Genomic DNA, 27,965 nt, shown 5'->3' with positions numbered 1-27,965 from the left:
GTCGGTAGGTCTGACCGAAGGCCAGGTCACGGTCATCTAGGGCGACGTGCCTTAGGGTTTCCGCAGACTGGCTCGGGCCTCCTGCTGCCTCTCGGCACCCCGCTCCCCGCCCTCCCCCTGCCCCGGGCTGGAGGCGGCCGTGTGGGTGCTGCTGGCTCAGTGGTGCTGGTTCTCCCTCCACCCCCCCCCCCCCTTGTTTCTCGCTTCCCTCAGCCGACCCGGCCCACGGGCTGCTCCTCTCTCCGGGCTCGGCGGGTTCAAGTGACGGGAGCGGGGCGAGGACGGCGGGAGGGCCGTGGGAAGCCCCTGTGGCCGTGGCTTCTGGGTGATGAATGGGCTCCTGACAGGCCCCGCAGGCAGCTGGCTTCGGGCCGCGCAGCAGCGTGGGCGCCGCCTCCCACGCTCGGGTTTGTTTTGGCTCCGGATCCCAGCTCGTTCCGGTCCCTGAGCGTGCCATCCCTCCCTCCTCCCGAGGGTTACTGGCTCGAAACCACAGGAAACCCCCCCGACACCGTGAGAGCGACTGTGAAGTCCCCGAGAACCGAGTCGCAGCGGCTCACGTCCCTGTGGTGGCCTCCCCGCTATTCAGAGGGCCGTGCGGGGGCCCAGGCCACCTCATCAGCCAAGGGCACGGGGCGGCCCCTTTGTAGCCAGGTGCTGGGCCTGCTGGCCCGTCCCCAAAGGTGGGCCCTTGGTGGCCTTTGATTGGCTGAAGGACGAGCCAGGGAATAGATGCTCATGTCGTTATTGCAGAAATCACCTGGAGGCCACCTTCCTGGGGGCAGGATGGGGCACAGGTGAGCATGCCCGCCTCAGGGCGCAGGTCCTTACGTGCCTGCTGGTGGCTTTCGTCAGGCCCCTCAGCCTCTCTGGGCCCGGCTTCCTCACCCGAAACATGTATGTGGGAGCCGGGTGAGCACGGGACCCGGTACTGGCTGTGAACGTCCGCAGTCCGTCCCCTGGAACATGCCCCGCGGGGTTCCTGCCCCAGCTGCTCGGGGGCAGCTGGGAGGACGTGATCTGTCACCAGTTTAGAAGCCTTTACGAGGGGCCTGCTCTCTGCTCACCTAAGGACATCAGGACACCCAGGGCATTTCGTAGGGTGCCCCCACCTTAGAGGGTCTTACCTTAAACACCCCCCCCACCCCCGAGCTGGCAGAGCAAGGTAACTTCCCACACATTACACAGGGGGAGAGTGTGCCGGGCAAGATGGCATAGCTCATGCCCTGGCTGGGGGGCCTCAGTGGTTGAGCGTCAATCTATGAACCAGGAGGTCACAGTTCTGTTTCCGGTCAGGGCATGTGCCCTGGTTGTGGGCTCCATCCCCAGTGTGGAGTATGCAGGAGGCAGCCGATCCATGATTCTCTCTCATCATTGATGTTTCCATCTCTCTCTCCCTCTCTCTTCCTCTCTGAAATCAATAAAGATTTATATATTGTGGAGAGCGGCTACAGCGTTCGGACAGGTTCAAGTCTGGGGCTAATGAGAGGGCACGATCCTCTCGTGGCAAAGCCACGTGCAAGCCCCAGCACAGTTACAGCCAAAGGCTGTGGTTGTAAGCTTGACCTCATGGTCTGAACCTGTGGGCCCACGTGGCTGAGTGATGTGGGCTGCGGGAGGTGCAGCCAGTAGACAAAGCTGGATCAGGGGCCTGTAAGTGAGCAGATTCGAAGCCCGAGAGAACGTAGTGACCACGCCCTTCCTTGGCCTCGTGGGATCTGGCTATAAAATGAAGACTCGGCCTGCAGGCCGTGGCATTGTCTCTCCATCAGAGAGCAGCGTCCCACCTAGCCCCAGCTTTCTTCTCTTGTCTGTCTTCTTCAATCCTTCACCACCCCCGCCCTCCGGTTCACCCTGGGGAGCGAGCGACAAGGGGGGAGCCCACGAGGGTGCTTGTGTGGGAGCTCCCACGGGGCAGTGAGGGGCGCCAGGAGGGGCGCCAGGCAACAGGACCATGGACAGTGGGGCGCCAGGCAACAGGACCATGGCTGTGCCGGCGGGGCACAATATATATTTTAAAGTTGATGGAATTGCCCTTTAAAAGTTGGGAGAGGACAGATGCTTGGGTGTCCACGGCTGAGGAAGGCTCGGGCCCCACAGGCCCCGCCATGACGTGGGGGAAGTCGCTGTTGGTTGAGCATCCCTCACGCGAGCGGGGCCTCCCACCCGCCTGGGCCTGGGCTCTGTTTCCACGTGACACACTGGTCCTCTGGGGCAGCCATCGCCCTCTGTCCCTCAGAGAGGGAAACGGAGGCTCAGACAGGAGCTTGCAGAGGTCCCCCAGACAGTACATTTCAAGAGCTGGGGCTCCAGCCCCAGCCGCTCGACTGAGACTTCCCTCGGCGTGGCCACCTTGGAACGTGTCGCTTCTGCTCCCTGTGGGGGGACTGCCGGAGCTCCTGTCCCGCCACCTTGCTGACTGTGGGTCTGCGCCTGTCGGCCGCCCGAGACCCCACTGTGAGGCTGGCCTGTGTGACCTGCAGCCCCGGGGGGGGGGGGGGGGCAGGCGCTGAGCTGTCAGGAAAGCCAGCTCTGTAAGGTGTCACACGACTCGATCACACTCGGGGAGCAGCAGTTTGGGAGACCCCGAGATATGTCTGGAAGGTGTCACATGGCTGAACTGAAATTTAGGGTTGTAGCCTTTGGGGTGGTGGCGTTGGGGACCCTCAAGGTCGGACGGTGGCGGGGGCGGGGGGGGACTGAGAAGGGGACTCTGGCCTTCGAGGCCCTCCCTGCATGTCTGTCCTTCAGCGGGAGGTGGGTCCGGCATGGGGGGGAGTGGGCAGCTCTCTGGGGCCCTGGTCTTCCCGCCCTAACCCCTCTGCCTGCCTCTTGTCCTCCCAGGGATTGGCCCCACCCGAGGGGGCGCGGCCGATGGGGAGCTGCTGCTGACCCAGCCCCCTGGGAGGTGCCCAGGAGACCTGTACCCGAGTCCGCCCAGCGGAGGATGGCCGACGCCCGCCCTGGGGCCGCGCCCCGCTCCTGAGCCCTGCCATGGTGATGATCCTGAGGAAGAGCCTCGATGCCCAGGGCGCCGACTCCGTGGCCGGCAGGTCCTTCGACTCTGAACTGGTAAGCGCCTGGCCTTGGTTTCCCGTGACCTCCGGAGGCCGAGGGCCCGCCGCGGCTGTGGGCTGAGCCCAGAGGGCCCGCGTGCAGGGCTCTGGCATGTGCATGGGCAGGGGGCGGGGGGTGGGGGGGCACAGAGGACCGGCCTGGTTGAGTCCTTGCCAGGAGGAGGGAGCCGGCTGGGACCGAAGCCCTCTGGTGAGGGGGTGGGGCAGCCAGCACCTTGCGGGTGATACCGGGCCTGGTGTCGCCCCGGCCAGACCGGGACCCACATTCCTCCTGGCTCCTCCGGTCAGGGCGGTGGCGCCTGCGTGGGGCCCGAGATAAGGCCAGGCCTCCGCAGGGCGGGGGGCGAGAGCGCCTCAGGGGTGTCGGGAGAAAGAAGGCGCAGCTGGCAGCAGCGGCTGGCGTGGTGGCAGCTGCCCTGTCCCTGCTGCCCTCGCCCAAGCTGCGCTCTGAACAAATGGTCTGGCGGGCGGGGCAGGAGGCGGGCACGTGGCCCTGCTGGTCCCTCCGGCGCGGTGGCCCCGCCTGTGGGGGTGGGAGGGGGTGTACATGGGCCGTCCCCGGGCTCTGCAGCGACTGTGCTCTGGGGGCGCCCACTGTCCGTGGTCCTGTTGCCTGGCGCCCCTCCTGGCGCCCCTCCCTGCCCCGTGGGAGCTCCCACACAAGCACCCTCCTGGGCTCCCCCCTTGTCGCTCGCTCCCCAGCCACAGGCTGAGAGCTGGTAGGCGGGGCCCTGGCCCTCGCAGGAGCCACGGGACCCGTGTCCCTGCCCACACCTGCCAGAACCTCGGGCGCCAGGCACTGGGCTGGACGAAGTGCACACAGGGGTGAGGCGGGGCTCTGCCCAGCACTGCCTTCCAGCTGGCATTTCGTGTGTCTGTCGTTAGCTGCCTCTCGGCACCCCCACCGGGCCGTCCTCCCGCCAGGGCACTGTGGGAACGGCCCTGCTTCTGGCTCCTTCGGCCTGTTCCCCGCCCGCAGCCAGAGGGAGCGCAGTCCGACCGGCCCCTCCTCGCGCAGGGCCTGGCCCTGGCTTCCCATCCAGGCCCAGCGAGCCTGCAGCCCTTCCTGGGATGCACCGGGCCACGTGCTCCGGCCCCATGACCACCGCGCTCTCGGCTGCTCCCCGCATGCATCTGCCCCGCTGCGCCGGCTCCTTGCTCAGCACAGCCTGCCTCGGGCCTTGGCACGCTTTCCTCCTGGAAGACGCCCCCTAGCAGGAGGCGGCCTGCAGTTCAGTTCCACTCCCCCCCCCTTCCCCTCCCCTCCTCCCCTCCCCCAGCACACACACACCCTCTGCCCCCTTTCGCGGTCTCCTCGCTCAGGCACCCTCCACGTCTGGGTCTTGTGTATTGAGTGACTCCTGCACCAGAGTTCGGGCTTGGTGAAGGCTTGTTGCTGACCCCGCAGTGGCCGAGACCGGAGCCTGGTGCATGGTGGGGCCCAGGGGACGTTTGTAGGGTGAAAGCGCAGGTTCCCGTGCCCGGCGGCTGCTCGGCTCAGGGCCAAGCCTGCTCTGTCTGCTGCTGCTGCTGCTGGTTCCTGCGGGACCCGAAGCCCACATCTAGCGTAGCTCGGTCCGGAAAGGGATGGCCCTCAGGGTGAGGGCCTCTGCAGGTCCCGGGGAGGATCCTGCCCGCTTCCAGCTGCGCTGTGGGCTCAGCCCCCTGACCCAGGTCCCGTCTCAGGGCAGACCTGGCTGGGGTTGGCCCCGGAGCTGGTTCCAGGGCACGTGGGCCGAGGTCAGCTTGGCCGCTCCTCAGACGGACGTGGGCTGAGCTCCTGCCAGGAGGAGTCGGCTCCCAGCCTAGCGGGGGAAGGCAGACGCATCTGGAGAGAAAAGGAGACAGTCCAGGGAACGGGGGCGGAGCCAGCGGCTGTGCGTGCGCACCGGGCGGGTGACGGCTTAGAGCCTCCTCTCCTCCCAGACTCCCTGTCCCCAAAGTGAGCAGCCAGGCGCCCCACCCAGCACAGAACTGTGGGCGCGACGGTCCCCTCCCCTCCCCTGGGCTCCCAGATGTGCAGGCCAGCTGTGGGGAGCGCCCCCTTGGGAGGGGGGCTCTCACTGCATGTGTGTTGTGGGTCACAGGGTGCTGGCCATCGCCCAGGCCTGGCCTGCTTCCGCCAGCGCCGAGCAGTGGGAAGGAGGCGGGGTCCCGTCACCCCTCCCTGCCCTGGAGTTCCCCCCCCCCCCAAGGGGCAGGAGTTGTCTGTGTCTCCCCTGTATAGACAGGAAACGGTGGCTCGAGAGCCCGGGGGTGAGGGGTGAGGGGTGGGGGCACAGGTCACAGCTCGCGGGCACGGTGCCAGGATGCTGCTGTCTTCCAGGCCAGCCTTGTCCCCTGCACTGAGACCTCCACCCGCCCCAGCCGGCTCCCTCTCGGCGGAGGTCCCTCAGGACTTGGTGAGGCCTCTGGGGGGGTGGGGTTGAGGGGGGGGCTTGGACTAAACAGCCCAGAAAGACCCTGATCGTCTCAGCCTCGCGATGACATGCCCGAGACGGAATGTGAGATAAGGCGGCGGCGGGAGAACTGGCTCTGAGTGGCCGCCAGGTTGGGAGGAAGTTAGTGGGGGTTTGCTTCAGCTGCCCCGCCGAGCATCGCCCCCAGTAAGTGCCATCGAGATAACAGCAGGGAAGATGGACGCGCTCGCTTCTTTGTTTCTCATCAGACCAAGGAGGTGGCTGCAGGGGGACTTAAGGTTAAGGAGGAAAATGTGAGTCACCAGGCCAGTTGGGTTCGGGGACCAGGTGCCAGGGGCTCCGCTGTGAGGAGAGAATGTCTAACTGCAGGGGAGCCTGGCCGGGGGCTCGGCGGCTAGCGTGTCGCTGTGGACTGAAGGGTCCCGGGTTTGATTCCTGGTCAAGGGCACGTGCCTCCGTTGCAAGTTCCCCAGCCCCAGTATGGGTGCGTGTGGGAGGCAGCCAATGGATGTGTCTTCTCCCCACTTCCTCCCTCCCTTCCCCTCTAGAAATCAATGGGAAAAATATCAAAATATCCTGGGGGAGGAGTAAAAATTAATAAAATAATAAACTGCAGGGAGTCACCTGGGGCCCTGGAAGTGCTGGCCGAGGAGAGCCCCTCTCTGCCCGCCCAGGAGCCCGCTCTGTGGTTCTTATTCTCCTTTTTCTGAAAAGGAAAGGCCGGTGACCACGGGATCGCCCTGCTCCCGGGAGAGAGGAAGGAGCGTGGAAATGCCGCCTGTCCCGAGGAGTGGCCCGCCGCTGTGCCCAGGCCGTGGCGTGCACAATGGGCAGCCGCCGGCTCGGTTCCCCTTTCCCCCACTGCACGCCGCTTCCCTCTGCCTGCGGCCGGCTCTTCCTCCTCCTGCTCTCTCACACAGCGCTGCTGGCAGGCCGCCCAGACGACCGACCTCAGGGACAGCTCCCCCAGCTCCTGCCCGCGCGCCCCCGCCCGCCCCCGCGGGTGCTCTCACTCCAGAGTGACATCGGCCGCCAGGCCCGGCCCTCTCCCCGCAGGGCTCCAGCCCCCCCTGAAGTCTGCGGGTTCACCCCTTCCCAGCCGCCTGGCCTTCCCCCCAGCAGCCCACACTGCGGATGTCCACGCTGAGCCCCTTGCTCAGTCGGAAGAATCCGTGGTCTCGTCAGGCCTGGCACCCAGCAGCTTGGCCTCCGACGGTCCTTTTCTCCCGGTGACTGGAGCTGGCATCGGGCGCACAGCCCCGCCAGGATCCCTGAAGCTTGAACTCGGACGTGCAGGGTCCGAGGCAGTCCGATGCCTTCCCCCCAGGCAGGCAAAGACGCCTGAGCTCCCCGGCCTGGGCGCCAGGCCTGCTACACCTCCACGGCGCATCTCCTTCCCCCGCTTCTCTTCTCCTGGGGCTGCTCTCCCTCTGCTTTCCACGGTCTCCCGCGTGCCGCTTCAGAGGCTGGGGCGCCCGCTGGTTCCCGCCACCCCGCACGGGAGGAGGAAGCGGGGCCGCGGTCCCCGTCAGGATCTGCAGGAGGAAGTTGGGAAGAAGCGGGGTTGTGGGCAGAGGAAGCGCTGCCATGTCCTGTCTGAGCTCCTCCCCCAGGAGAGAGCGGAATTGTCTCCCTCGGAGTCGGGGCCCCCGAAGCCTCCATTTGATTTGCAGCTTTTGCCTTTCCCATGGAGGCTCTGATTCCAGAACCTTCTCTCGTGAGCTGAGGAGCCTCACAGAGACCAGGCCTGCCGGCACCAGCCAGGCCCGGCGCGTTGTGCACCTGCGCGCACACCCGGCGTCCTGGGAGATTCCGTGGCGAGCCCCTCAGCTCACAGCGACCAGCTCATCCTCCCCTGGTGGGTGCAGGGTGTGGAGGGTGAGACAGGCTGGCTGCAGTGTGGCACACGGCGGGAATTTTACCTTACACGGCGACGCCGGGAGTCCCACAGCTCTGGGCAGCCTGGGGCCAGGGGAACCTCAGTGCTGGGTCCCGGGCCAGGGGCCAGGGGTCCTGGGCCTGCTCCCTAGAAGGCTGTGGGGTGTGTGGTGCCCTGGCCTGTCCACCGTGGCCCAGCCTCAGATGGGGCGCAGGAAGCACGATGGGGCCCCGATTCCTTTTTATTTCCCTTTCGCTGCCCCAGCAGCAGGCCCAACACCCGGGGGGAGGCTTAGCCCCGGACTCTGTGACGCCTGTGGTTGGCCTTAAAACGGCCACTGTCCCGTCAGTCAGCACTTCTCCATCGTTACCTCGATGGGCGTTCTCAACACACACACCGGTTTGACTGAATGGACCATCATCAGTGAAGAAGGAGGAGAAGGGGTAAAACTGCCTTTCGTAAAAAAGCAAACAAAACAGATCTCGAAAAAATAAAAACTCGCCCGGCCGGCCTGGCTCAGTGTTTGAGGGTCGAACTATGAGCCAGGAGGTCACCGTTCCATTCCTGGTCAGGCACATGCCCAGGTTGTGGGCTCCATCCCCAGTAGGGGGCGTGCAGGAGGCAGCCGATCAGTGATTCTCATCATTGACGTTTCTATCTCTCCCTCTCTGAAATCAATAAAAGTATATTTAAAAAGAAAGCCCAGAAAAAAACAACACTGCTCTATAAATGTCATTTTGGTTAAGCAGGTTTGACTTAGAAATCTCTCCTCGTGGTTCTGCTCACACGTCACTCTTAGCAGAGCCTCAGTAGCTGAGCCGAGGCTTGCCCATCGGCCCCTGAAGCTCCGCACGGCTCGGGCCAGGCTCCTCGGAGGTCAGTGCCAGACCTGTCCGGGGACCGTCCCTGGAGCGCTGGGAGGAGGTAGGACTGGCAGGAGTGGGTGAACAACGCCCCAGAGAGGGCAGGGGCAGCTCGTAGGGTCCTGGAGGCAGGTGCTCCTGGCAGGCTCAGGCGTTCCCGCCGGGTGGGCCAGCCCCAGCCCTGCTGGCTGGGTCAGAGCCTCCGGCCAGGAGTGTCTGCTCAGCCATCTCGTGTCCTGTACCCACCCCATGCCAGGGAGGTGGAGGCCCAGTCCCACCTCGATCTAGGCAGCGAGGGAGGGAGGAGCCTGGTGCAGAATCGGGGTGCTTCTCGCAGAAGAAGCAGGGTTGCACCCCCTCCGCGTCAGTTCCACATGCTCGACGAGGGAACCAGGAGGGGGGCTCCCCGAGGACAGGGACCTGGCGAAGGGGTTCCTTCGAGTTGTAGATCTCAGTGTTAGCCATCGCCGGCCCACCGGGCCCTTGGCCGAGTCGGGGGCCACCGGAGGATCTGGCCGGCCTGGGGCCGCCCCGACCCGCCTGCCTGGTGCTCTCTCTCTCTCCCCCACTGGGGTCACGGCCTGAGCCCAGCGATTGGAGAGGCAGCAGGCCGCCCAGGAAAAGCCCGTTTCCATTGGCCCGGGTCCGTGGGCTGACAGGTGGCCGCAGTGGCCGGACAGCGGGGAGTCCCGGGGAGCCTGCTGTGAGCTGGGACGCCCTGGGCAAGGCAGCAGCCGTAAGGAGCTCAGGTCGGGGGTGGGGGGCAGGGGCAGAATCAGCCCAGAAACAAATGAACTGGTCGGGTGCCCAGGCCCCGAGCAAGGCCGTGCGAGGCGTGCGTGGTGGGGAGGGCGCGCTGCAGCCCGGTGGGCAGGGAAGGCCCTGAAGAGGCCACAGGACGGGAAGGCCCGGACCCCATCATGCGCCCCCCCCCCCCCACAAGGCCTTCGGGTGGCAGCGAGCTGGCCGTCCTGCGGAGCTGTGTGGGGGACGGATGGAGCTATGGGGCTGAGGGCCGGGCTTGCTCATGGGCTTGGGGGTGGGGGGGCAGCCTGGGTTTTATTCTGGTTGCTGTGGGAAGTTGTTGGAGAGGAACAGTGTGGGCTGGGGGGGGGGGGGGAGAATGGAGAACGGGCCAGGCACAGAGGGGACCCGTTAGGAGACTGGCTCAGTCTCGCAGTGGGGGTGGGGGCGTGGAGCAAGGGGGTGGTGAGGAGTGGAATGAGGAGCACTCACGTGGCAGGTGTGTGTCCTCCAAGCTGGGAGGCGGGTCCCCAGTACATCCTCGCTCAGTGAATGAGTGGAGGCGGCCCAGGGCTTCCTCCTGTGGGCACAGCTCCTGCCGCTCTGGTGCCCACTATGTGCCCACATTCCCTGGGAGGGCCCCGAGGTGCCCCTCTGCCCGGAACCCGCAGCAGCAGCGGGACAGCGGGTCGGTTCACTGTTTGCTTCTTGCTCTTGTCTCTGGCCCCTCGCCCCCCGCAGTGGCCCTGCATCCACACAGCCCGCAGGCCGCCGCCAGCTTCTCTCTCTCCTGCGTCCCCGCCCCTCCCGCTTGGGCTCCTGTGGGCTCCTCGCCTGGGGGGGTTTGCCTCCCACCCACCCAGCAGGGGCGGGTGGCCGTGGTCCCTGGTGGCTGTGCACTGGGTGGCTGTGGTCCCTGGGTGGCCGTGGTCCCCGGTGGCCGTGGTCCCGGGTGGCTGTGGTCCCCAGTGGCCGTGGTCCCGGGTGGCTGTGGTCCCCAGTGGCTGTGGTCCTGGGTGGCTGTGCACTGGGTGGCCGTGGTCCCGGGTGGCTGTGCACTGGGTGGCCGTGGTCCCTGGTGGCTGTGCACTGGGTGGCTGTGGTCCCCGGGTGGCCATGGTCCCCAGTGGCCGTGGTCCCGGGTGGCCGTGGTCCCCAGTGGCTGTGGTCCCGGGTGGCTGTGCACTGGGTGGCCGTGGTCCCGGGTGGCCGTGGTCCCGGGTGGCTGTGGTCCCGGGTGGCCATGGTCCCCGGTGGCTGTGGTCCCGGGTGGCTGTGCACTGGGTGGCCGTGGTCCCGGGTGGCCGTGGTCCCAGGTGGCCGTGGTCCCCGGTGGACGTGGTCCCGGGTGGCTGTGCACTGGGTGGCCGTGGTCCCGGGTGGCTGTGCACTGGGTGGCCGTGGTCCCCGGGTGGCCGTGGTCCCGGGTGGCCGTGGTCCCGGGTGGCCGTGGTCCCCGGTGGACGTGGTCCCGGGTGGCTGTGCACTGGGTGGCTGTGGTCCCGGGTGGCTGTGCACTGGGTGGCCGTGGTCCGGGGTGGCTGTGCACTGGGTGGCCGTGGTCCGGGGTGGCTGTGCACTGGGTGGCCGTGGTCCCGGGTGGCTGTGCACTGGGTGGCCGTGGTCCCGGGTGGCTGTGCACTGGGTGGCCGTGGTCCCGGGTGGCTGTGCACTGGAGTCTAGGAGGGCGGCGTCCTGATGACGTAAGAGTTGCTTCCCGCAGAGGAGGGGGCGTTGGAGGACTGCACCCCCTCTTTCCCTCGTAAGCTCCTCCGGTCCCTCAGCACCAAGTTCCCAGTTTCCCCCCAAAAGCCAGCCCTGTTCCCCAGCACCCTCAGTGTGGGTCCCTCTTCTCCAGTCCCACTTACTGCCTGAGGGGTCGTGGTTTGTCCACGTGACTGTGACGTCCACGAAACGTGAGCTTTGTGGGAGCCAAGGCGCTGGCCGCCCCCCTGCGCCCCTGGCCCCATACCTGACTGAGGGCAAAGGTCCCTGCACCGGCGCTGGGGACAGGGTGGGGACCTGGTGCCCGGCGCTCGCCACCCCTCTTATCTGGGTGGGCCAGGTGTTCCTAGGTGGCCCCACCCTCATCCTCCCCGGCCTTAAAGAGCCAGGGCCTGGGCTCCCCTCGGAAGTCAGGGCCTCGGTGACCAGCGACCCCTGCGCTGGGACCCTCTCTCTCTCCGTTGCGCCATCAGCCCCCACAGCCTGCCGTGGGCAGTTGCTGGTGCAGGTTGGTGGAGGGGCTGGATGAAGGGGGACGATGAGTCTGTGGAGTACTTCTTCCTGAGGCCACACGGGCACCTCCTCCCCCCGGAGGCCAGAACAGGCCTTTTGGCTGGCACAGGGAGCCCCGATGGTCCAAGCTCAGGAGGCTCTGCTGGGCCTCCCTGGCCTGTTCTCACCGGGGCGTGGCGTTCTGCCCTGGCCGGGGGTGGGGGAAGAGGTAGAAGCCCCCAGTGGGAAGGCAGCCACTGCAGGACGTGGCGCCACCGCTGTACGTTGTACGTCGAGAGCAATGACAACCTTCGAGCTTCCGTTTCAGTTTGGAGGGGTTGCCTGGGGTGGCACAGGGCCTCGGCCCTCCCCTCGGGGTCCTTCCTGCCACCGTGAGGTCCCCTCCGTTCCCAGCCTGAGCCGTGCAAGGCCTCGGTTCACCCCGACCCCGTCACCTGCGCACATCACCTGTCCTCCCTCACCCCTCCACATCCCTCCACGGAGAAGCCCAGGGTCAGAGGTCATGGGCCTTCTCGTGGGTGTTGGAGGCCCAGACTCCATGACCCACTGGAGACTTCAGACAGGGAGCTCGGCCGCAGGATGGGCAGGCGTTGTCTCGGTGAACGTGTCTCTCTCCTTGCGCTCCCCCGCGCGCCCCCCCCCCCCGGCGTCGGCTCGGGCAGCCGCCGAGTGTGGCGGTCGCGAGGGCTCCACGCAGGACCTGCTTCTGTGGCCCGGAGAGTGAATGGCTTTTCTGGTTGTTTGCAGCGCCCGCCCACGAAGATGAGTCACGGACCGACCCTTTTCTCCTGTGGAGTGATGGGTGAGTACCGAGTGGCGGGCAGCCCTTCCCCGTCCTCCCACCGGGCCTGCGTCCTCCGGGGAGGCCCGAGGGCTGGACAGGCCCAGGCGGCCGCAGGGGCTCTCTCTGTGTCCTGGTCATGTGGGTCCCTGCAGTGCGGGGCTGCTGGGCCAGGGGCTGGAGCAGGGGTCCTCAAACTACGGCCCGCGGGCCACATGCGGCCCGCCGAGGACATGGATCCGGCCCGCCGGGTGCCGCTGCCTGTCCTGCTTAGCAGCCGACTCGTCCCGGGCCCGCAGTGCGCATAGGAATTTGTTCATAGTTTTTTTTTTAACTATAGTCCAGCCCTCCAACGGTCTGAGGGACAGTGAACTGGCCCCCTGTTTAAAAAGTTTGAGGACCCCTGGGCTGGAGTGTGTCTCACAGATGCAGTTCCGGCTGCAAACAGCACTGAGTCTCCGTCCGATGATCGCAATAACCGGCCGTGTTTGCTTTAGAAAACGCACCGCAGTCTGAAGTACAGAACAAAAGCCCCAGCCCCTGCCCCTGCCCGGCGAGAACGCCACGTCGGGGTACTTTTATGTTCTTTGCACTGTTTTCCTAGCCAAGCGCACGGTGAGCACAGGGATACGTAAAACTACGTACAGAAAGCAATCCTGATGCTTTTCTCATTCGCCGGAGTCGCCATCAGCGTGAACCGCCGGTTCCCTGCCGATGCGTGATGCGTTGCCAGTGCTGCATCGCTCGGGGGCCGGGAGGGCCCTGGCTGGTGTGGTTAGCGGTTAGAGTATCGGCCTGCGCTCCGAGGGGCCACAGCTTCGTCTCGGTTCTCTCTACCCCCTCCTCCTTCCTGCTCTCTCTAAGAATCAATAGAAAAAATGTCCTCGGGTGGGGGTTAAAATAGGAAAAAGGAAAGGGGGCTGGGAAGGTGACGGGTCCCTCCTGCTCGGAGCGTCGCCGGTCTCCTTTCCGTCTGTCTCCGCGGCTCCTCCTCTGGGGAACCTTGGCCATGAGCTTCTCTGAGGCGCTGAGGCAGCACCAGGCTCCCAGGAGGGCCTCCCCTGCGCAGTGTTCGTGAGACCCGCTTCCCGGCCGGGCTGCGGGGTGGTGGGTGCTGGGCGGGGCCACGCTCCTCGCCACAGGGCCTCCGTGACTGCAGCCGCATCAGGGGCTGCATTCACTTAGGGGGAGACCTGGGCCTCGTGAGGTGCCCCCAGGCCCCAGTGGGCAGAGCTGGGCCCGGGTTGGGGGAGAAGGAGTTGCTTTCTTCTCAGTCACAGGCCACAGCGGAGGGAGAGCCGAGGCAGGCGTTGGCCAGCAGAGGAAGTGGCAGCGGGGATCAGCTGGCCTGGCTCACCCGTCAACACGCTTCTGAGGGCCGTCCCCCCACAGGCCCCCAGTGAACCCCTCCCAGGTGGTTACAGACCTCAGCGACCCGGCCACATGGCCCAGGGCCCGCTCATCCGGCCGCACTCCCAGCTGAGCCACGGCCGAGCCGCCTTCCCGTGCGCGGCTGGAGGGAGGCCCCTGGGCGCCCGGGCCCTCGGCCCGGCCTGGCCTTCAGCTCCGAACCGGCTGGCCTGGACCCGGGTGGTGGAGGGTCAGCCCTCCGCTCAGGCCCGGCCCTGCCGCGGCTTCCCGGGCCTTAGGGCCGCGGGCGCCATAGCGAGGTGGGGCTCCTGGGGGTCTGTCATGGCCGGTGGGGGGCCCACATAGTTGCCCTGAACTGCTTAGCTTTCTCAGCTCAGTTTCCTCGCAGTGAAATGGCTACTGTGGCCCTAGGACCGTGGTCGGCAAACGGCGGCTCGCGAGCCACATGCGGCTCTTTGGCCCCTTGAGTGTGGCTCTTCCACAAAATACCACGGCTTGGGCGAGTCTATTCTGAAGAAGTGGCGTTAGAAGAAGTTTAAGTTTAAAAAATGTGGCTCTCCAAAGAAATTTCCATTGTTGTACTGCTGGTATTCGGCTCTGTTGACTGATGAGTGTGCCGACCACTGCCCTAGGAGGTTTGGCTCAGTGGATAGAGCATCGGCCGGCAGACTGAAGGGTCCTGGGTTCGATTCTGGTCAAAGGCATGTACCTAGGTTGCAGGCTTGATCCCTGGCCCTGGTCCGGGTGCATGCGGGAGGTAACCAATCCATGTGCCTCTCTCACATGGATGTTTCTCTCTCTGTCTCTCCCCTCTCTTCCACTCTCTCTAAAAGTCGATGGAAAAATATCTTTGGGTGAGGGTTAACAACAAAAAAACGTTTTAAATGGCCCTGCCTGGTGGGCTTGCTGGGAGGCTGCGTGAGAGAACGTTGTGCAGAGACTGGTGCCATGATTGACAGGTGAGAAAGAGGGCGGGGACTAAGGCGGGTATCCTGTTCCCTGCAGGAGACGCCAGGGAAACAGAGGGACCCCTGTGGGTTCCTTGGGGAGCGAGTATAGGCGAGGCGGTCGCTTGGGGGGAAGACCCTCAGGCCCAGGGAGCCAGGCAGAGGCCCTGGGACGGTCGGATGGAGAGACGGCTCCTTCCAGATGCGAGCCGGGCTGCGCCTGCGGCCTGCTTCCTCCAGAGGCCTCTCCCCGGCCCAGGGCCCGTGCCCCGCTTGTCTGCAGAGTGGCTGGGGGATCTGCCCCTCAGGGGTCCTGCCTTGCTCCTGCTCTGCAGCCCACACCGGGCCTTGCCTGCAGGAGGGGAGCGCGGGGAGCAGTGGGTCTGTGGCGGGCCCTGGTCCTCCTCCGCAGCGTCTCTCTTTCCCACGCTTATCTTCCTGCTGCTCAGCCCTCCCGACCCAGGAAGCCCCCGGCCCACCCGACAGCGCACGGCACGTTGCACAGCTGTGCCCTCAGCGCCTGTTCCAGCAGGTGCTTGTTGAGTACCTATTACCCGTGGTGCTTGGTGCAGGGAGAGCGAGTCGGCCTCGGAGCTGTGGACCAATGTGCCCAGCCTCGGTCTCCTCATCTTGCTGATGGCAGGTGTTTGCAGGAATCAGAGAGACCGGAGCCCACCGGAGGTGCCGGCTCAGCCCCTCCCGCCTCCTGCCTTTCCCGCACTGGCCAAGTTGGGGGAGGGAGAGGGGCGGCACGTGAGCAGGCCAAGGCTTTCCCAGGCCCGTGCCTGCGCTGCTGCAGCTCCTGCCCATTTCAGCCGGATGGAGGTGTGGCTTCGCCCCAGGCTGGGAGCCGGGAGGGCATCCCAGGCAGCGCGATTTCAGCGATTTCAGCTCGGGCGTGCCTCCTTTCTGGGGGTCCGGCCAGACTGTTCGAGGGGTTTGGGGCCCTTCCAGAGCCTGACAGTGCTCAGCAGAGATAAAACGCCACGTTTTTATAATCACCAACCCCTGCCTGTCTCCTGGAGATCAAGGCCTCAGGGTCTGGGCCTGGCCCGTGGGATCTCCCGGGAGAGCTGGCAGCTGGGCCCTGCAAGGCCGTCACTCCCCGCAGCCCCGTCATTCCCCCGCAGCCCCGTCACTCCCCGCAGCCCCGCTCAGGGGCCTAGCTGAAGCTCTTCAGAAAATCCGGGCGAGCGCCTTTGGGCGGGGAGGGCTGCGGCCTGTTCACTTCCTCTTTAAAAGCCGCCCCTTCCAGTAGCTCAGCCTCCTCGGCACCCACTCAGATGAAATGCAAAACGCCTCACTGCCCGGCTGGTTTGGCTCAGTGGATAGAGTGTCGCCTCGTGGATGGAAGAGTCCCGGCTTCGATTCCTATCAAGGGCATATATCTAGGTTGCAGGCTCGATCCCTGCCCCTGGTTCGGGCTCGTGCATGAAGCAACCCATCGATGTGTCTCTCTCACATCCCTGTTTCTCTCTCTCTGTCTCTCCCCCTCCCTTCCACTCTCTCTAAAAAAATCATTGGAAATATACCCTGGCTGGTGTGGTTAGCGGTTAGAGTGGTTAGCGGTGAGGATTAGCATAAAACAAACAGACAGACAGCAATGCCTCCCTCGCACAGTCCAGTGCTCACCCCGTGTCTCTGTAAAGGACTCCCTTCCCCGTCCCAGGAGCTGGAGCGCAGGCCCTCCCCACCTCTGTGCCCCCCTCGCCCCCTCCACGTTTTGGGAACTTGATACAAAGAAGTGGTTTGTGCTTTTCCACGGGGAGGAGAGCGCGGAGCTGGGCGAGGTGTGGGTGGGGGCAGGGCGGAGGGAGGCGGGGCCTTGGTTACGTCCCAGCCCCTCCTCAGCACACCTGTGCAGGCCGTGGCATCGCGGGTGAGTGTGTTTTTGATACAGGAAACCTTGGTCAAGTGGCTGCTTCCTGGGTGTGGCCTGACCGGGGGGGGGGGGGGGGGGGGGGAGACCAGCCCCTGTTGCTGGCCCGGATTCTAGTGGGAGCGGCAGGGGGCGTGGCTGCCCCCCCCCCTCGTGCTCAGCTCCCTCCCCCTCCATCACTTGCAGTGGGAAGTGCTTCTTCACATTGACCCAGGTCACATGACACAGGTCAACCTGTACTAGTTGAATCTCTTTTGGTGAAATAGCAAGTGGGGGTGAGAGCAGGCTGCCCCCCCCCCCCCCGGTCAGTTGCACCCGTTAAATGAGGTCTGCGTTGCAGGGACAAGGGACACGTCTACACGGTCCATTCGCTTCACCTCTCGGGTGAGGAGAAGGCTCGGGAACCCGATGTCTGTGGGAATGCGAACGCACTCCCAATGGTCGCCAAAAGGCCACTGGGCAGAGTCGTGTGAGTGTGAGTCTGCGGACAGAGCAAACCCATTCGCATGCTAAAAAAGAAAAAAATGGATGGAAACCCATAATTACTTCAGGAGTTAAGGCAGTAAATTATTTATTAATGTAAATCACGTCACAGGCAGGGGCCACAGAGGCAGCGCGAGCCGAATGATCATACATTATGCATAAAAAGGAATCGTAAAGAAATTACAGCAGCCCTGCCGTGCCGCTCCGTTCCGGCTTTTCATTATAAGCCCGTGCGGCCGTGTTTAATTACGTGGCTGTTGACGTCCCCTCCTGCGTAAAACGGGGCGCTCCCAGGGCCTCGGTATTGGTGTCTGCGGGGGAACCAGCTGGCTGGGTTGAACCGTGCTGGACAGAAAGATTTCTCTTTGAGATGTGGTGGCTTTTTAAAAAAAAAAATATATATATATATTATTGCTTTTTTACAGAGAGGAAGGGAGAGGGATAGAGTTAGAAACATCGATGAGAGAGAAGCATCGATCAGCTGCCTCCTGCACACCTCCCACTGGGGATGTGCCTGCAACTAAGGTACATGCCCTTGACCGGAATCGAACCCGGGACCCTTCAGTCCCCAGGCCTACGCTCTATCCACTGAGCCAAACCAGCCAGGGCGAGATGTGGTGGCTTTTTAAAAAATATTTTTTTTTATTGATTTCAGAGAGGAAAGGCAAGAGAGAGAGAGAGATTGAGAGAGAGAGGAACATCAATGGTGAGAGAGAATCATGGACCGGCTGCCTCCTGCACGCCACACTGGAGACGGAGCCCACAACCCGGGCGTGTGCCCTGACCGGGAATCGAACCGTGACCGCCTGATTCATGGGTTGATGCTCAACAGCTGAGCCACGCCGGCCGGGCCTCCCGGGTTATAACGGGCAGGTTGTGAGCTGCGGCCCTCAGAGCCAGCATAGGGTGTGTCCCCGCAGCCCCCAGAGCTGCCAGCACCGCTCAGCCACAGCAGCCACAGGGCAGGCAGGAGGCCCCGTGGGCACAGGCGGGCAGGTGCGAACCCCGCGATGAGTCAGCCATCTGGGTGTGCGGGAGGCCCCGCCCCGCCTCGGCCTCGGAGGCTGCGCATCGTGGGCTGGGCGTCGGGTGCTTCACCGTCTCCAGCAGCCGCCGCCGCCGTGGGTGTCGCCGTGGGTGTCGCCGTGGGCAGTGTCCGGACGGGGCACAGAGATGGGGCCGAGCATCCTCTGCCTGGGAACCTCGGGGGCTGGTGGTCCCCGAGAACCTGGGCCCCTGGGAAGTCCCCCCCCCCCCAGGGCAGGGCGGATGGAAACAAGCACGTTTGGGGTTAAAGGATGTGTGGGATGCTCTGCGTGTTTCCTCCTTCGAGCTCTTGATCTCTGCACCCCGAGGCCTCGCCCTCCGTCAGGGGCCTCAGGACCGAGCCCTGTGAGTGCGGCGGGGGCCTGACTTCTTGTCCCTGTGTGCGGGGGGGGGGGGAGGCGGGAGGGGGGTGCAGAGGCTGCTCCTGTGGCCCCAGGCTCGTGGGAGCTTCCCAGAAACCCCGGGCTCAGTCTGGGGGCCCCCGCATTGGAAGGCCCCTTGGAGGCTGCCTGGTCCGTGTACCGGTGGGGGAGCCAGATGGCATCTGTGCTTTCTGTGTGTTTGTCCAATTCCCTCCCTTGTCCCCCGCCCCCCGCCCCCCCCGCCGTCTGTAGGCAGGCCCTGTGGGTACATGGCTCCCACACATACTCCTGTGCAGCATCTCAGCCCCCCAAAGATGGGCTCGGCAGGGAACAGGAACACTCGATGCTCCTGGGGCTTAAAAGAGGGGATAGCATGGAACTGGGGGTGCCCAACCTCCCAGGCCACGTGCTCCCCCTGAGCTCACAGGCCTTGTGCCCCCCCCACCCCGACCTCCCAGGCCTCATGCCACCCCGGAGCCCACATGTGCTGACATCTGCCGAGCGTGTTGTCAGAAACCTCCCTGAGAAGCCACAGGTGTCCCGGGGGGAGGCTGGGAGGCCGCAGTCCTTCCCTTCTCACAGATGGTGGGCTCCCCACCCATAACACCTGTGCCACTTGGGGGCTCCCCCCCCCCGCTGTGAAAGGGACTCGGGATGGAAGTGGGGCTGTTTTCCTCCGTGGTTCTGCTTTGCTGTCGGCCCAACAAAACGAAGCGCAGACGGGCAGTGGGGATCCACATCCCTCTGCACAGGGACCGGACCGTCCGCCCCGCCACTGCCTGGGGGCGGCGCGGGGTCTCACCCGTTCACAGTAAAACGCCTTGGGCAACGTGCTAGAATGCAGGTTCCCAGCCCAGAGCTCGTTTGCAAGTCAGGGACTGAGCCTCGGGCTCTGCATTCTAACACATACCCCGAAATACGCTCCCGCCGGTGGCCCCGAAACCACGCTGAGGATCTGCGTGTGGAGCATACAGGCTCCTGTTGCAGCCACAGCCCACAGGGACGGTTCCCAAGGGCAGGCCCCGGGGAGGCGCCAGCATCGCCAGCCTGTTCGGCGCCCTCGCAGGCCCTGAGACCCCACACTAGCTGTCACCCCCGTCCGCAGATGAGGAAAGCAGGGCCCCAGAGCTGAAGGAACTGCGGAGTGAGCTTAGAGCCTGGCCACGCCCTCCCCGCCCTCCCAGTGCCGCCTGCTCAGTGGACCCCGAGTCGGTGGCCTTGGTCACTGTTGGAAGAGTTATGTGGTTGTTTGTGCAGAAGTGACACGGAGGGAGGGGCGGGGCGTCCGGTGTCCCCTCCGCGAGCCGCCCAGTTCCTCTGCACAGCGTGACGTCAGGCCCGTAGCTCGGGGTGCTTTGCCGCTGAAAATCACCCTCTGTTCCTGTTTCCTTTGTCTGGTGACCCGGCCCAGCAGGTCTCGCTCTGTCCCCTGAGCGAAGGGGAAAACACGAGGGCTAAACTTAGCCCCCATTGTTTTTACTTTTCTCATGCACGCTTCTCAGAGCGATAAAGACAGGAACAATTACAGTGTGATCTGCCGCAGACAGAGCCAGGCCACCTGGCTGGTGCTGACGCACGAGAGCCGTGCTCGGCGCCCGAAGGGCCTGCGTGGCGCAGCATCTCAGAGGTCAGTGCTCAGCCAGCCTCCTGTCCACGGCCCTGAGGGCTGGGGCTTCGAGGACCCGCCAGGTTGGGCCTGCCTGGCCCAGGAAGGGGGATGTGTGCTGGGCGCAAAGACAAGTAGGATCGCCCGGCCGGCCTGGCTCAGCGGTTGAGCGTCGACCTAGGAACCAGGAGGTCACGGTTCGATTCCCAGTCAGGGCACAGGCCCGGGTTGTGGGCTCCATCCCCAGTAGGGGGTGTGCAGGAGGCAGCCCATCCATGATTCTCTCTCATCACTGATGTTTCTATCTCTCTCCTGCTTCCTCTCTGAAATCAATAAAAATATATTAATTTTTAAAAAAAAGACAAGTGAGACCAAACACACAGCCTTGGCCTGCTCTGAGCTTCTGTCTGCACTTGTCACTCGCTGCTTCCTGCAGCCGCCCCGGCGGGGTCTGCTGGGTGCCCCACTCCGTGCTGGCTTGGGGGACCCATGCCCGGGCAGTGCCCCAGAGCTCGTGCCCAGCAGTAGACACGGAAGCAGATCATGAAGGTCAGGGAACATGTGGGCCTCAGGACTGAGCTGTGGGTGCCTGGGGGCCGATGGGGGGAGGCGCTGAGCGGGTAAATGGTGGTCGAGGTGGCTGTGCGGGGTGGGTCCGAGGCTGCTGGCGGGAGGACGAAGGCAGGAGGTCATTCCAGCCTTACACCTTCGCAAAGGTGTGAAGCCGAGAAGAGCCGATGTTGGGGGAAGCTGAGGTTCGCGCAGCCCCCCTGCACTTGCCTTTAACAGTGGGCTGAGCTGAGAGCTGACTCCTTTCATTCTGCCGGCAACAAGGAAGTTTTATACGTTGAGGCCCGAGAGGCTAACCCCGGGGAGAGTGGGCAGGCAGGGCACCTCAGAATTAGCCATGCAGCCCCGTCCCCGTCCCCGTCCCGGGTTTGTGGTTAACCTAGAAACAAATTGAACGCCCACCTCTGCCAACATAAGTTACCTGTATTCATTGCTGCAGTCAGTTCATCAAACTTCAGAGGTTTTTTCGTTGTATTTTAAAAAAATATATCTATTGATTGATTTCAGAGAGAAGAAGGGAGAGGGAGAGAGAGCTAGAAACATCAATGATGAGACAGTCATCAATTGGCTGCCTCCTGCACGCCCCGCCCCCTACTGGGGAGGGAGTCCGCAACCCAAGCATCTAACCGCGACCTCCTGGTTCGTGAGTTGATGCTCAACCACAGACACCTGGCCGGGCCAAACTTCAGTCTTATAAAGAATTTCTGGTGCCTGAGAATGACTCTTCAGGGTTTTTTGGGGTATTTTCAAGGGTGGTTTTGACTCGGCCTGATCCTTGGCTGCCTTCTGACGTCACAGGAAGTGTGCCCGGACCGTAGGGCCTCCTGGGGAGAGACGAGGCAGGTGTGGGCCTGCGAGCGTTCTCTGCAGGCGGTGAGGATGTGGGGCCGACCAGGTGGGAGGCCAGAGAGGCCCAGAGGCCCCAAGCCCTCGGGATGGCATGGCGGGAGGCACAATGGCCATGCTCATCTGGCTCCCAATTGCTCTTCTTCCCGCGATTTCCCTGGAGACGGGGAAATTCCAGGGAAATGCGACAGGAAGCAGTGTCCTCTGAGGATGGGCCGGTCCCTGTAGTCTCTCACTGGTTCTCCAGGGCCGGGAGAGGCGCATTCTGTAGGGTGCACCGTGGGGCCCTCGCCGCTTGTGGGGAGCCCCGCTGGTTCCTTGCTCAGTTGGCCGCTTGCCTGGACCATCTGGCTCCTTGGCGCCTCGTCCCCGAAGAGAAGTTGGTGGCCAGGGTTGTTCTGTGGGAACGACCCTGAGAGGCAGCAGCCAACCCAGAGGAGGCCGGGAGCGCAGGCCGGGGCCCTGACCCTGCACCGCCTAGCAGGCTTGGTGGCCATGCCCCCTCCCCCGTGGACTTGGAAATACATGTGTTCTTAGAGAAAATGCAGACACTGTAGGGAAAGAAAAAGGGAAAAATAGGAACCAGCCAGCTGTCTGCCACTCACTGCGGACCTCCTGGTTTACTTTCTTTTTTTCTTTCTTTTTTTTTTTTAATATATTTTATTGATTTTTTACAGAGAGGAAGGGAGAGGGAGAGAGAGTTAGAAACATCGATGAGAGAGAAACATCGATCAGCTGCCTCTTGCACACCTCCTACTGGGGATGTGCCCGCAACCAAGGTACATGCCCTTGACTGGAATCGAACCCGGGACCTTTCAGTCCGCAGGCCGTCGCTCTATCCACTGAGCCAAAAACGGTTTGGGCAGGTTTACTTTCTTTAAAATATGTATTTTTATTGATGTCAGAGAGGAAGGGAGAGGGAGAGAGAGAGAGAAGCATCAATGATGAGAGTCATGGATCAGCTGCCTCCTGCACGCCCCCTAGTGGGGACCCAGCCCACAACCTGGCCATGTGCCCTGACTGAGAATGAACTGTGACCTCCTGGTTCCTGGGTCAACGCTCAACCACTGAGCCGGGCCCTCCCATGTAAGCTGCGTCTTTTGCGAAATCAGAGTCTCTCTGTGTATAGCGTTTTCTCTCCGTTTCTTTGTGCGGCTGTGTGAGGTCAGCAGAGCATCTTTACAGCTCCCCACGTGGTTAACCATCTTGGAGCTGGGCCTTTTCATGCCCCGCGTCGTTCCCGATGATTACCGCCGGCGCGCAGCGGAGTCCTTTGCTGTCGCTCCTGTCCTCTTGCAGAACCTCATCACACATAAATGCGCACTTGTGTTCTGAGCGTAGCTGTCCTGCTAAGTCCGATATCCAGGCGCTTGTGACTCAGTCAGTGTTAGTTTCTTTTAATGGCATTTCATTATTAGTTTACTGAACTTTCCACTTTCAATGGAAATTTATTCCAAGCGATGAAAGAGGGGTCTTGGTGGACCATTCTTTTTTTTTAAAATATATTTTATTGATTTTTTACAGAGAGGAAGAGAGAGGGATAGAGAGTTAGAAACATCGATGAGAGAGAAACATTGATCAGCTGCCTCCTGCACACCTCCTACTGGGGATGTGCCCGCAACCCAGGTACATGCCCTTGACCAGAATCGAACCTGGGACCCTTGAGTCCGCAGGCCGACGCTCTATCCACTGAGCCAAACCGGTTTTGGCATTGGTGGACCATTCTTGAGCAGCATAAATGCTTCTTGCGAAAGGTGATTCTAAGTAACAATGTATCAAATTCTGTTAAAGGAACAGTACCGAGCCTTGCCACGCACCAGGGCCCGGAAGGTTCAGGATGAGCCGAGCTGGACATTTGGTGACCATCCTGCTCTGTTCCCCACTGGCCTGGCCGGACCGAAGGAAAATCTCTCTCCGGCCTCTCCAGCCCCAGAGGTCCGGTCATGGGATCGGCCTCCGGGGCGGTTCCTGCGTGTCCCGCCCCGGGTCCCGGGCCCTCAGGCTCTGTGTCTCAGGACGCAGCAGAGGCCCTGAAGGAGTCGCACACCGAGCCCCGATTTGGCCTCACCTTTGGCTCACGAAGCTTCTTTCCGGCCTCGTTGCTCAGTGTGACACTGAGCGTGGGTCAGAGCCCTTTGAGGCAGATGTGGAGTCCTCGCTGCCCGGAGCCCTCCCTCCTGCAGGCCGCCTCACAACCTCCTTGCATGTGGCCACCTTGCACGACTCAGACATCCCTCGGGCAGGGCCAGGTCCCCTCTGCGCTGCAGTGACAATTTGATACATTGTTACCTACCCATGACAATTGGATACATTGTTACCTACACGTGACAATTGGATACATTGTTACCTACATGGAGCATGAAATTCTGGGAATATTAACCAGACATGGGGCAGCCGGGGTTTACATCCTTTCCCTTGTTAGCCGAGCGCCTTCCTCCACGCCTCAGTCTCCTCACGTGGGCAGGGCGCTGCGTGGGCTCCACCGCCCACGGCGTGTGCTCAGTAACCGATGCCAGTGCCATGAGAATTGGCTGAAATACCCACCGCAGGTCATTTCGGCTTTTACCTCCACCCTCTGCTGCCTGACTGGAGCCATCGTTTCCTCTGCGTTCCCCCGTGCACAGGTGCATACATATTGCATACATATACGTGGACCAGGAAACAGAAGTGTGCCAGCGGCCGGTCCCTGGCAGCGGGCGTAGTTCCGAGCTTGGCTTCTGTGTTGGAAACTCGAACACAGGACGCGGGCAGGTTTGCCTTTGCTAAGTCCCCCAGCACCGTGCCTGATCCCATGGCAGGAAACAAGTGATTCTTGCCCTGGCCGCTTTGGCTCAGTGGATAGCAGGCGTCCTCAAACTACAGCCCGCGGGCCACATGCGGCCCGCCGAGGACATTTACCCGGCCCGCTGGGTGCCGCTGCCTGTCCTGCTTAGCAGCCGACTCGTCCCGGGCCCGCAGTGCGCCTAGGAATTTGTTCATAGTTTTTTTTTAAACTATAGTCCGGCCCTCCAACGGTCTGAGGGACAGTGAACTGGCCAAAACCCTGTTTAAAAAGTTTGAGGACCCCTGGGAGTGTCTGCCTGCAGACTGAAGGGTCCCAGGTTCAATTCCTGCCAAGGACACATGCCCGGGTTGCAGGCTCAATCTCTAGTTGGGGGCGTGCAGGAGGAGCCAATCAATGCTCTCTCATCATTGATGTTTCTATCTCTCCCTCTCCCTTCCTCTCTGAAATCAATAAAGATAAATTTAAAAAAAAAAGAAAAGAAGCGGTTCTGGACTACGTCCCTGAAACGCAGGCTCCCGCGCAGAGCTGGCGTCTCACAGCGGGCCAGCTTATGCACGTGCTCGAGGAGGGACCTACCTGCTGGGCACGTGCAGCCTGTACCCGCCGGTCTCTGCAGCCCCGGGCTCGGTCCTCTGTGTGAACCGCTTCAGCCTCGGCTTCAGGGAGAAATCGCGAGAACACAGGGATGGCTCGATGATTGGCAGCTGGGGTTATTTTTGCTGTGGGGCATTTCGGTGGGTGGGCGGTAAATCAATAAAACACCCAGTTTCTATTGTCAGCAAGTATTTTATTTATTTATTTATTTATTTATTTATTTAATATATTTTATTGCTTTTTTACAGAGAGGAAGGGAGAGGGATAGAGAGTTACAAACATCGATGAGAGAGAAACATCGATCAGCTGCCTCCTGCACACCTCCTACTGGGGATGTGCCCGCAACCAAGGTACATGCCCTTGACCGGAATTGAACCTGGGACCTTTCAGTCCGCAGGCCGACGCTCTATCCACTGAGCCACACCAGTTAGGGCATGTCAGCAAGTATTTTATTTTATTTTTATTTATTTATTTTTTAAATATATTTTATTGATATTTTACAGAGAGGAAAGGAGCGGGATAGAGAGTTAGAAACATTGATGAGAGAGAAACATCCATCAGCTGCCTCCTGCACACCTCCTACTGGGGATGTGCCCGCAACCAAGGTACATGCCCTTGACTGGAATCGAACCCGGGACCCTTCAGTCCGCAGGCCGACGCTCTATCCACTGAGCCACACCGGTTAGGGCATGTCAGCAAGTATTTTAAAGGTGGATTCAGGTCAGGTACCCTGGCAGCACCCCCTGCCCCGTGGACCCTGACCCCGAGGCATCCATCGACTTCCATCTGATGGGAGTCTCCGGCCAGGGCCCTCGAGTCCCAGCCCGAGAGCCACAGCGCGTGAGACGGGAGGTGGCGGGCTATGCCAGCTCTGCTGCCCCCGGGCGGGGGGGGGGGTTTCCATCTGTAAGTGAGAAGGCATTTGGGGCGGAAAGGACTGCTTTGGGCTCTCCTGCGAGGCCGTCAGTGTGTAGGAAAGAAAACCGCACGGGGGCCCGGTACCTGGGTTCGGGCCTTGCTCTGCTTCTAGCTCGGCGCCCGGGGCTGAGGCCCCTCCTGAGCCTCTTTCTCCTCCGTAAGGGGCGGGGGGCCTGGTGGGTTAAGGGCCTTCCCCGGGGAAGCCAGGCTCCCGGAGAGGAGGGAGCCGGCTGGCGTGAGGGCTGCTCACGTCCTGTTTTCTCTTTGTCGTTTTTGATCCAGAAAATGACAGATGGCGAGACCTGGACAGGAAGTGTCCCCTTCAGATTGACCCGCCGAGCGCCAGCCTCTGGGAGCGCCTGCCCGAGCGGTGTGCGGACGGCACCCTGTGGCACCCGGAGGCGGCCACCGCCGGCACCGTGACCAGCCTCATCCAAGACCTCAGCCTCAGCGACCACAACGGGAACCCCTCCGCGCCCCCCAGCAAGCGCCAGTGCCGGTCACTGTCCTTCTCGGATGAGATGTCCAGCTGCCGGACCTCTTGGCGGCCCCTGGGGTCCAGGGTGTGGACGCCCGTGGAGAAGAGGCGTTGCTACAGCGGGGGCAGCGTGCCCCGCCTCGCCGGCGGCCCGGGCCCCATGCAGCGCAGCTCCAGCTTCAGCCTCCCGTCCCGCACCGAGGCGCTCGCCTCGCCCTGCCACCCTGCGGGCTTTCCCCGCCACCTCGGGGGCCAGGCCTGCCCGGGGGCGCCCGGCGCGGCCACCTGCGGACAGGGTGACCTCTGGAGCCCAGACCTGAGCCCCGCGGGGGGCGCGCGGCTGGACATGCAGCGGTCGCTCTCCTGCTCCCACGAGCAGTTTTCCTTCGCCGAGTTCTGCGCGCCCTCCGCCAGCAGCACGCCCGCCTCCACGCCCGAGCTGGCGCGGCGCCCCGGGGGCCTGTCCCGCAGCCGCTCGCAGCCCTGCGTCCTCAACGACAAGAAAGTGGGCGTCAAGCGGCGGCGCCCCGAGGAGGGGCCCGAGCCGAGGCCTTCCCTGGACCTGGCCAAGATGGCACAGGTAAGGGCCTGGCGCGGGGGGTTGGGGGGACCGCGGGAGCCGCTGGGCGCCGGCCGGCACGTTTCACAGGCGCTCAGGAGTGGGGGTTCGCCTTGTATATTAAATCCTATCCAAAGAAAGATGAGATTTTAAAAAATAAATGTTTTTATTGATTTCAGAGAGGAAGGGAGAGGGAGGGAGAGAAACGTCCATGATGAGAGAGAATCATGGACCAGCTGCCTCCTGCAACCCCAGCATGTGCCCTGACCGGCATTGAACCGTCCTCCTGGTTTATTGGTTGATGCTCAACCACTGAGCCACACTGGCCGGACGAGATCTTTGTTTAAGTGTCTGTTTTTCTCCATTTGAATCAGAAATTGTCCCTGTGAACAGTGCTGGGTGCAGACGCAGGTAGGTGGCGAGAGGCAGGGTGTTGGCGAGCAGACCAGTGACACCAAACCCTGGTGCCCCTTCCCGCGGGCACTGCAGGGCCTGGCAGGACCTCCCGGCCGCGGCTGTGAGGATGCTCGCCAGGCCGGACTCGCACCCTTGGATGGGCTGGTCCTGCGATCAGGGCTGGGCTATGGCTTTAGAGACCAAGAGATGGCGGAGGCCCTTATTCTTTGATTAAACTGTCAAAAACGTGAGACCAGCAAGACACTCAGCCACGGTCCCCGTGCCGCCTGTGTCTGTACCCGGCCTGGCTGTTCGCCACACGCCCGTCCTTGGCGCTGTACCCTCTCTGTCTCGGAGCCCTGCCTGTGCTCACACTGACCTTGACCTGAATGAGATGAACTTGGAGCTAACGCCCGTCATCAGGAGCGTCTCTGAGCTGGAGCGTCGCTGCGTTTGGTTCTCCCTGGGAGGGCGGGATGACAGTAAGGCCCAGGCGGCAGGGTTGGCCCATGACCTGTCACTCAAGGGCCGGCAGGTGTGATGGGGAGAACTCAGGGCTCGGCGTCCAGGAGGCCCTGGCCCGACCGTGGCCGCTTCTGGTCTTGTGTGAGCATCCGTCGTTGCCGGAAGGGAGACCCGGGGCAGTGAGCGCTCGGCCTTGCCCTGGCAGCGTGTGGCCACCTCTGGGCAGGCTCGTCGCCGCCACTCCTTTGCAGGCCGGCACGGCCCTCTCCCCGTCCTGCCGGGGCTGCTCTGCCCGCCGGGCCCGATTCCTTCCGGAAGGAGCACGCAGCTTCCATTTCCGGAGCTTTTCCTCTCTTTTGGTTCCCCCTCCCAGCCTGGCGGTCCCCCCACAAAAGAAGAGGTACAGGATCTCAAGTCCAAAGCCCACCCCTGACCCAGAGTCTGGACTCCCAGCCTCGGGGACAAGCTTGTGGTGTGCCCGCCCCCCTCCCCCCAAGCCTGTGGAGTCCACGGGGTGGGTCCTCAAGGAGGGTCAGGCAGACACCACCCCCCCCGTCCGCCGTCCCCCGCCCCTGGCTCTCAAGTTTCCATTTCTCCCACGGCCGCTCCAGCCGTGTCCCTCTGTCTCCCGAGGACTTGGCAGCTGGACCTTGATTG

The 27,965-nt window shown here is 63.0% G+C and overlaps 2 protein-coding genes across 2 annotated transcripts in view; both read left to right on the top strand.

The window, feature by feature from the left end:
• EEF1AKMT2 (EEF1A lysine methyltransferase 2) overlaps positions 1-2,968 on the top strand; it is a 52,559-nt gene extending 49,591 nt beyond the window's left edge. Inside the window, exon 7 of the transcript XR_013959048.1 lies at positions 2,845-2,968. The gene's annotated coding sequence lies outside the window, so the exon portion shown is untranslated. The remainder of the gene's footprint in view (positions 1-2,844) is intronic.
• FAM53B (family with sequence similarity 53 member B) overlaps positions 1-27,965 on the top strand; it is a 74,893-nt gene that overhangs the window by 16,773 nt on the left and 30,155 nt on the right. The window contains exons 2-4 of the mRNA XM_080641988.1: positions 2,845-3,072; positions 11,969-12,023; positions 25,693-26,468. Coding sequence (XP_080498114.1) covers positions 2,995-3,072; positions 11,969-12,023; positions 25,693-26,468 — 909 coding nt within the window. The 5' untranslated portion in view covers positions 2,845-2,994. The remainder of the gene's footprint in view (positions 1-2,844; positions 3,073-11,968; positions 12,024-25,692; positions 26,469-27,965) is intronic.

The sequence above is a fragment of the Plecotus auritus genome (assembly GCF_963455305.1).
Source record: "Plecotus auritus genome assembly, chromosome: 9".
NCBI classification, from domain to species: domain Eukaryota; kingdom Metazoa; phylum Chordata; class Mammalia; order Chiroptera; family Vespertilionidae; genus Plecotus; species Plecotus auritus.
Note: the sequence above shows the minus strand (reverse complement) of the source record. Positions and strands in the feature narration are given on the sequence as shown.